Source organism: Epinephelus lanceolatus, chromosome 17, assembly GCF_041903045.1.
Source record: "Epinephelus lanceolatus isolate andai-2023 chromosome 17, ASM4190304v1, whole genome shotgun sequence".
NCBI lineage: Eukaryota > Metazoa > Chordata > Actinopteri > Perciformes > Serranidae > Epinephelus > Epinephelus lanceolatus.
In genome coordinates this window covers 25,143,009-25,151,589 of record NC_135750.1, presented here as the reverse complement: position 1 = coordinate 25,151,589, position 8,581 = coordinate 25,143,009, and the positions used below count along the sequence as shown (strand labels likewise).

The following is an 8,581-nucleotide window of genomic DNA, read 5'->3' as shown; positions in this document are numbered from 1 at the left end:
ACCAGCAGAGGGCGCTGTCCAATAACACAGCATTGTTTGCCACTTGCCGGTCAGGTACAGCCCCGACACTATGGCTCCACAGTGAGCAGAGCACAGACTGTGTAACTGTGGTTATTACTCAGACTCAGTCAAAATGAAACAAGGACGTGACTTTGTTGCTCAGACAGCGGTTAGTTTTACTGGCTCTGTGACACTGTTCAATTTATGAAGAACAGCGTTTTGACAGCCTCGTGCGTTTCCTGTTACCATAAAAAGGCGAAGCAGAGAGGAGGGGAAAAACACCCGACAGAGGTCTCACTCAGTCCCTGTTCGTGGCACCGATAAACAACAGCGTTTGTTTACATCAGCATGTTGCTATATTATGGTGCCCTGACAAAAAAGTAGTTTATGCTTTAAAGGTTTATTTGGGTCAAATGACGCACATACTGAATGTACTATTAGTAATATCGGACTGAGAGCGGCACCGGTTGCTACGGGCGTTGAGTGCAGTCCGGAAGACTTGTGACCACCTCCTCGCCCACTCGTTTGAGTCATCCAGCAGAGCATAGACGATCTTTGCAGCCCGCCTGACTCCAGAGTTTCTTCGAGGAAGCACAGCTCGCATACGTCTCCATCTTCGGGTCCAGGCGTGGCTTTCAGATGGGTGTGGTTCCTTGTGCGGGGAGTTTTCCTTCTACAGTAAGTCGACTTGGTGAGTACACATAGTTAGTATATCTTGACTTAAATCTGAAGAAGTTCTCCAAGTGACATGGACATATAGTGAGGACTTGTGTGTGTTTTTGTGTCCTTTTTTAAAAGGTTGAGGTTCTGTGAGGCAGGACAGCTCTATGATCAAGGTAAGTGTCACGTGTTTCAGGAGAATTGAAGGTGAATGTCTCCTTTTTTATGATTGTTACAGGTGAGTAATGACTTGACCTTTAACATGCAGGTGTGTTGAAATAATCTTTGTCCCATGTGTTTGCATTGTGAGCAGTTCATGTGTAACTCCACCTCACGAGCTTCATGTATTTATGTATGTATGTTATTAGTTGTTATGGGCATTTATTTTGCAGACTTGAAGGCCTGTGTTCTGCCATCAGAAACAGATGGATGTTAAATATTGATAGTGTTATTAGTGCTGTGTGTGTTTGGGAAAAAAGGGAAATGTGACCCTCTCATATAGCTGATAAAGTACAGTATGATTGGCCTGACCTTTCAGAGCACATTGATCCAGTAACACATAGCATGCATAGAAACTGATATCACCTTGACTTTTATGAAATGCTCTGACAAAACAACAGTTGAGGGTTGGGCTGTGAATAGTTGATGATACAGTGCCCCATATCCCTGCAAAGGTCACTGAGTGTCAGGAGCAGAATTTTGCACTGTGATTGGCCATTTATGCACAGTCCAGCTCAAAGGCTCCATTCAGCCGATGAAACGAGAAATCCAGTCAAAGGAAACCTTTATGTTAGAGTGGGCTGAGTGCTGTGTGAACAGTTGCTGTCACAGCCCGGGGGCAACATTAGCTGATATCTCAGTCTGACAGAGCTGCATGACGAAATGTGTCCTCTCGAGTGAGGTGTGAAACACGAGGAGGTGGTTTTAATATTTTAAATTGTGCAACTTTTACAGGACAATGGGTCTCGTGCAGCTGCTGAAGTCCCAGTTCTTGTCCCATCTGATAATCTGCTATGTGTTCCTGGTCAGCGGCATCATCGTCAACCTGTTGCAGATCTGTACATTACCTCTGTGGCTGGTCAATAAGCAGCTGTTCCGCAGGATCAACATCAAACTGGGCTACTGCATCAGCAGCCGTAAGTACTGTTCTTACTCTCAGCCACACAGATGATGCTGAAGTCTGCTGTCTGTTGGTGCTGTGGTGGTTTTGCTGCGGGAGGAAGAAATCTGTCTTAACAGTGGTAACTTTGTTGCACTGATTACTAAGATTTGAATATCAGTCCTTTACATCACTTCACAGATGTTCACATGACATTGACCTCTCTACATCGTTGTGTACTAATGATCCTCAGAGCTGGTAGTTGCCCTGGATTGGTGGTCTGGGACAGAATGCACGCTCTACACAGACCCAAAGAGTTCTCAACTGTATGGAAAAGAGAACGCAATAGTGCTTCTCAATCACACATATGAGATTGACTTCCTGTGTGGCTGGAGCTTCTGTGACAAATTCGGAGTTCTTGGGGTAAGAGTTGAGTTTTTTTTTTAATTTCATTGCTATACTCTCCAGTTTCATGACATGTTTTAATTCTTTTTTTTCCAGAGCTCAAAAGTGTTAGCCAAGAAAGAGCTGAGTTATGTACCTGTTATTGGCTGGATGTGGTATTTCCTGGAGATAGTTTTCTGCAAGAGGAAGTGGGAGGAGGACCGAAGGACGGTGGCTCAGAGTCTTCAGAACCTAAAGGATTACCCCAAAAGTTTCTGGGTACGTTTCAGCCTGTGGTTATTATCTTGATGTTGCACAGATTTTTGGAATAATGTCATTAATGAACTCATTTCCCGGGGCTAGTTCTTGCTTTTCTGTGAAGGAACACGCTTCACACCAAAGAAACATGAGATCAGCATGCAGGTGGCTGAGAGCAAAGGTTTACCCAAACTGAAGTATCATCTTTTGCCGAGGACCAAAGGATTCTGGGTAACTGTCCAAAACCTCAGAGGGACTGGTGAGTGTTCAATCGTTGATGAAGTGTTTAAAGCAACTGTTGGTAAGATTTAGGGGGATTTAGTGGCGTCTAGCGTTGTGGAGGTAATGGAAACACAACAATTCTTATTTTTCCCAGGTGATTACACACTAAAGACAATATATTGTTATATTATATTATATTGTATCTCTACATATATCCCCCTAAATCCTATACACTGATCCTTTAAATATGGCCACCAGCAAAAATCGTACACTGTATGTGGACATCTGAGAGGGAAAGGTTGAAGGGATTTGCAAAGCAAATACACAGTTAACTGTCACTGTGTTTTGTCCCCGCGCAGCTGCAGCTGTTTATGACTCTACGCTGAACTTCAGAAACAACAACGTGCCAACCTTGCTCGGAGTTCTAAACGGGAAGAAATATCACGCAGATTTATATGTGAGGTACAAAGAAATGTTTTGCTGCATTGCACGTCCTGTTTGCTGGCATAATCGTTGTTTATCTGAGAGATCTGACTTCCCCTCCTTGCAGGAGAATCCCTCTAGAGTTGATCCCAGAGGATGAGGCAGAGTGTGCTGCTTGGCTCCACAAACTCTTTCAGGAAAAGGTAAGGCTGTGTTAACAGTAGATATTTTAGCCTATGATTTACTCACCTTATCCAGATGATGTTGAAAACTTATCCCCACTTAAACATTACACAGGGTGCATTTTGGCACCTGTCACTTTGTAGAGACTGTGCTGGCAACATGGCTTTCAAAGCGCAAACTCTGAATGTTAAGTTAAGGACTTTGGTACTGAGCTGTGTTTGCATTAATGATTCAACAGGATAGCTTTCAGGAGCACTACACACAGACAGGGCGTTTCCCCGGCCCCACAGTGAAACCTCCAAGCCACCCCTGGGCCTTGATCAACTGGCTTATCTGGGCCTGCTTGCTCGTCTACCCTCTCGGCCTGCTAGTGGCCCAGCTGATCAGCTCTGGATCGATGATGACCATCTTAGCTTCTGTGGCTCTCTGCACTGCAGGTTGGTTTCATGTATTCATGTATTCAAACTCCTCCTGAAATGGGTGTAAAGATCCGTAATTTAACAAGCTCCTTTTTGTCCATAACGTTCCATTAAGCAGCAGATTTGACAACTCCAATGTAAGTCCCCCTTTTTTGGAAAGTATGATTTATCAGTCTTGGGAGCATGTCCCTAACAGCATTCAGGCATGTATGTGCTCACTCAGCGAAATTAAACATTCATCTATCTGAGTAGTTTCACTGGGATGTTAAATGGAGAAGTGAGTTCTCTAACAGCATGGGGATTCATGAGGAACACGTTAGTTTCCACAATAAATAAGCACCACGTGTTTGTGGTCGAGAGTAAAATTATACTTTTTATTTAAAGAGACCAACCCAATCTTATACATTTATTAACAAGCATCTAATTTTTTTATATTAACCTTTAAGCTTCCAGTCTCAAAGTGATAAACCAACCCGTCCCTAAATTCTGATCCTGAAAATACTTCATACTTGAGGGGGAATTTACTGTTGAAATAATCACGTCCACCCTGTCTTTGTGACTCTCTCAAATAATATTCTAAACGTACCCTTTCTGAATCTTTCCTTCACAGTTTCACTCGGAGTTCGCTGGATGATTGGCCAGACTGAGATTGAACGAGGCTCAAGCTATGGGAATAAGGAGGTTAATCTAAACAACAACTAAAGACTTCTGGCCTGCTTGGAGCTGCTTCTTTGCACTGCTACTTATCTGCGAGCTGCCAGCAGCAGACTGTGTAAATACGGGTCTGACAGCAGTGTTCCAACAAGTGCAAACCTGTTTGGAAGCACAGTGCAGACAGCATAGTCTTGTTGTTACCGCTATGCTGCAGAAGCTCAAGGTGTGTAAGATCATGACTCATGGACTGTGGTGAGCAGCTGCCTTTGGTACACCAATGATAAGAACGTGAGGCCAGATGAACTACAGCTTCACTACATTCACCTTAAATCAAAGTGCAAATATTTAAATACAGCCAAGACGGACATTTTTGCTGGTAACTCAAACTGGAATTAAAATTCAACCAAGTGTATAATGGACTACCTCTCTGATTGTAATGTAAAGCATTAATGGCATTTTCATGTTGGAAGAAAATACACATTTCACTTTTTAAAAAACATACTGGTTTATTTGTTCAAAGCAAACACAAAGAGGAGCAGAGGTGCAGAAGTAGTGGTATGACTTTGTGTTCAATCCTCAGCAAAGGCAAAGAAAAAATTACAACAACTGAGTGTCTGAGTATTAAAATATATGAAAAGCAGGAATGCTCTAAAATAGACAACATCTGACCTTGAGTACTGCAGCATGGTGCATGCCTATACTCGTGCCTTCCTCTGCAGGCTCTGATAAAAATGAGGAAAGAGTCACCACCTCAGTAGCAAGTCATTTCCGTGTGGTTTTAATAAATAGAAAGATCTACTGAACTGTTGCATAACAGAAACACTCCACACAGGAGCCACAGCTGATCCACAGTGCATCCCTTTATGACAGGAAAAACAAAGAAACAACAACTTGGGCAGTAAGCCAGTATTTCAGTCTCCTCCCTCAATCATACGAGACTCAAATCATACTTGCACCATCAGAAAAGAAAAAGCAATCCTTGCATATCCTCACATTTTGATGGTGGTGTATCGAGGATGGAGGATCTTCTGTACCTTAACATGAAGCTAGAAGGAAATGATAGGAAAAGCAGTAATACTGTTGGGATTTATTAAAGGGTAACTTCAACCTGGACCCTATTTTACCATGTGTTTCCATCCCAAATGGGAATGACAGCTTTTAGAATTGGCCCAGTCTTAAGTGAGAGGGCTTCACAACTCGCTAAACAGGATGTATTATAATCCCTCAGGGCAATCACATATCGTCAGTGAATGTCGCCCACAGTGTGTTTGTTTGTCACTGACAGGTTTAGCTTGTTCCTATAAGTGTCTGCCAACATTTGGATAGGACTCTACAGAGCAACCTTTTTGTTAGGAATAAGCCTTTTGGTTTCACTAGAAACAGCCCTGAAATTCCTCTCACCAAACAAACAGACTCAATTCAAATAAACAGTAATGTTAGCGTGTATAGAGCCAGCATACTGTCACATCTGATGAGCTGAGTTAAGGGTTTATTTCAACCAAACATGAGCTGGTGATTGTTGGAACAGTGGAAAGACGAATCAAGATGGCTGGAAATTTTGTTTTGTTCCTGGGTTTTACAATGATTAAGTCGCTGTTTGTTTAAATGGAAAGTCTTGGTTTGTATTTCAGCTATTCTGACAATCACCAACTCTAGTTTGGTTGAAATAAACCCTTAATTAGTAAACCCAAGTTAGATGTAAAAATATGCTGGCTCTATTCACGCTCTATTTAAATAGAGTCTGGTGGGTTTGGTGATGGTGAATTCAAGGTTGTTTCTGGTTGAACAAAAAGGATTTTACTCTTTTTTTAAAGAAAGTCTATCACTGTAGGGATTCTTTCCATGATGTTGTCATGAACGTATAACAGTCTGAGCCTGTCAGTGGCAAAAACAACCACTTTTAATTGACATAAACAGACAGTGCAAACATGCTCCGAGTGGTTACATTACAGCCAGTTTCGCCACTCCTAGCTGCAGCACCTCAATACTGGACCAGTATACAAAAACGTGTTCCCATTAGTCACAAAAATTTGAAAATAGGTTCCAGGTTTAAATCTACCAAATTGTAAAAACTTAAATTACATACACCAGGATCACACAAGGCCATATTTGTATTTTAAGAGACATTGGTTGGTGGCCATCCATTGGAAAAAGAGGAAAGAATAGTGATCCCTGCGGGTGCACAGATTTCAGAAGCAGAACACAATAACAGGGTGTTTACCTCCACGCCCACCCTGGGCCTTAATCAAGTGGCTGTTCAGAGGCTCTCTGCTCTGCAGGTTGGTTTCATGCATTAATGCCCAAGGTGAAGTACCAGAAACTGGTATGGAGGCCCCTTCCTTCATTAGAATTTACAAAAACAGGTCCATCAAGGTCAGTTCAACTGTCAGTTTTTAATAATCTAGGACTCTTCACAAAATGTCAAAAGCAGATGAAGCTCTGTGCTAAGAGAATGAGAAATCACCAGTCTAAGTGATAAAACTCACAACTTAGAATAGAGCTGATAAAGACAACACTCAGACCAGATTGAAAAACAAGCCTCAGACACCGTATGTGTCATGACTGGGGTGAAGCACAGCAGAGGGACATTAACAGTTATTTATAGAGGAATACACTGTGAATGCTTTCAGATATTGATGTAAGCTAGTCTTCTGGCCTGTATACAAGATTACCAGTACAAAGCGCTGATAAACTAATACCATACATAGAAAATGCTGCTACAATTAACAACCAGAAACTAGTCTTAATGTATATATATATGTAACTCCTACAATAATGGCAGAAACACATGTAACTTTAAAACCATGGAGCTTTCTGACATGATAGAAAAGGCACGAAAACCTTGCAATCGACCAAAATGTCAGGACTGACTTTCACACACTGACATACATTTTAACATGACTTGTCTAACATGTTGCAATATCTTGCACTAAATGAGATAAGTAGGCTGCAATACTCAGTGTGCAGATCTCCCCATTCTCACACCAAGTCTAAACGTTTAAATTGTAACAATACAGAAAAATATCAGGCTGATTCTTTGTTGTAAACTGAAGAATATTAAAATTGTCTAAATCATCTGAGTTAAAGTGTTGTATGAGCCTGTTTGAAGCAGCTCGGGCTGAAAGCAAGTCAAATATTCAGCAGTTTATTTTGATTTCTTAAAATTTCCCAGCAGGTTTTTTAAGGTATAGATGTCATGTGTGCATTCATTCCAAAAATACAACAAATCACATATTTTTGATTGTTAATATTTGGAATTCCTTGATGGGAAAAAATGTTTCAAGTTGTTTAGTTGATGCTGAAAAATTAAATGTATACTTTGGGCCGGTTTTATCTGGTAGGTTGTTGACTTTGGTCACTTGGGGTAAAACACTGGCTGAAACGGCACCAGCTTTGACAGCAACTCTAACCTTCCCTCTGTCAGCTCACTTACTTTATTTTGGTCCAAGGGGTTGTGCAGTGACTTTGTAACACACACGCACGCACGCACGCACGCACACACGCACACACTCACTTTTATGGGTTTTTATGTTCCAGATACTGAGTGACTGTTTGTGTTGATTGTTTCTGAGCCTGTGTCCACTTTAAAAGAACATTTTTCACCAGCTCCATATTACACAGTATTGCCACAGATGAACCCATATTATCTACCTCAGCAAATAAAAGTCATAAACCAGTCGTTTAATCTCTTCTAGACCAAAGTGTATTAATATCTACCTGGAGCCCCTGTAATACATCTATTCTCTCTATATCTAAATATCTGAATCTAACAGATTTTGAAAATGGGGGTTTGCTCAGGATCTGAAAACTGCAATTTTCCGAATTATTGATTGGTGTTAATTCGAATTTAGCCTCCTTACTTCATAATTCAAAATTTTACACAGTTGTGTTCATCATTCATTTTCATGATAATCAATATAATGTCTACAATATATGCCAGAGGTAAAGAGAGACCCAGCTGAGCTTGTTGAAAGCTTGTAAACAGACTCTATTCTTTTTCTGAACTGTTTGACTTAAAGAGGTCACAGAGCATCCTTGATGAACTATTGTTTTGCCAGCCAAGAGTAAACTACCCAGAGAACATTTTGGGAAACGCCCGCCTCCTCCTCCTCTCACCAGACAGAGCTAAGCTGCTGTCTGCAGTGCCTCCTCCACAAACCAAAGCAGGGATGCATTTGCTTTTGCAGGAGCAAGAATTGCAGGCATTAGATTCAAGCTAACACTGCAGTGAACTCCATCCTTTATGCTGCTGCTCTGGATGTTGCACCTGAACCCATTC

The 8,581-nt window shown here is 41.5% G+C and overlaps 1 protein-coding gene across 2 annotated transcripts; it reads left to right on the top strand.

The window, feature by feature from the left end:
• Positions 1 to 352: 352 nt before the first annotated feature.
• agpat4 (1-acylglycerol-3-phosphate O-acyltransferase 4 (lysophosphatidic acid acyltransferase, delta)) lies at positions 353 to 7,382 on the top strand. 2 transcript variants are annotated; one of them, XM_033614090.2, is made up of 10 exons: positions 353 to 691; positions 799 to 836; positions 1,615 to 1,796; positions 2,013 to 2,182; positions 2,261 to 2,422; positions 2,507 to 2,660; positions 2,983 to 3,085; positions 3,174 to 3,249; positions 3,468 to 3,666; positions 4,259 to 7,382. In XM_033614090.2, exons 3-10 carry the CDS (start codon positions 1,619 to 1,621, stop codon positions 4,348 to 4,350), a joined length of 1,134 nt encoding a protein of 377 aa, XP_033469981.2. In that variant the 5' UTR covers positions 353 to 691; positions 799 to 836; positions 1,615 to 1,618; the 3' UTR covers positions 4,351 to 7,382. The 2 variants fall into 2 exon arrangements, with proteins under 2 accessions (XP_033469981.2, XP_033469982.2); XM_033614091.2 differs by having other exon boundaries at positions 660 to 678.
• The last annotated feature ends 1,199 nt before the right edge of the window (positions 7,383 to 8,581 follow it).

Excerpts from the sequence above, each read along its gene's own strand:
- agpat4 (XM_033614090.2), top strand. The coding sequence starts at position 1,619 with ATGGGTCTCGTGCAGCTGCTGAAGTCCCAGTTCTTGTCCCATCTGATA. Across the intron at positions 2,183-2,260 it reads ACAAATTCGGAGTTCTTGGG|AGCTCAAAAGTGTTAGCCAA; the intron begins GTAAGAGTTGAG and ends TTTTTTTTCCAG. Across the intron at positions 2,661-2,982 it reads CCAAAACCTCAGAGGGACTG|CTGCAGCTGTTTATGACTCT; the intron begins GTGAGTGTTCAA and ends GTCCCCGCGCAG.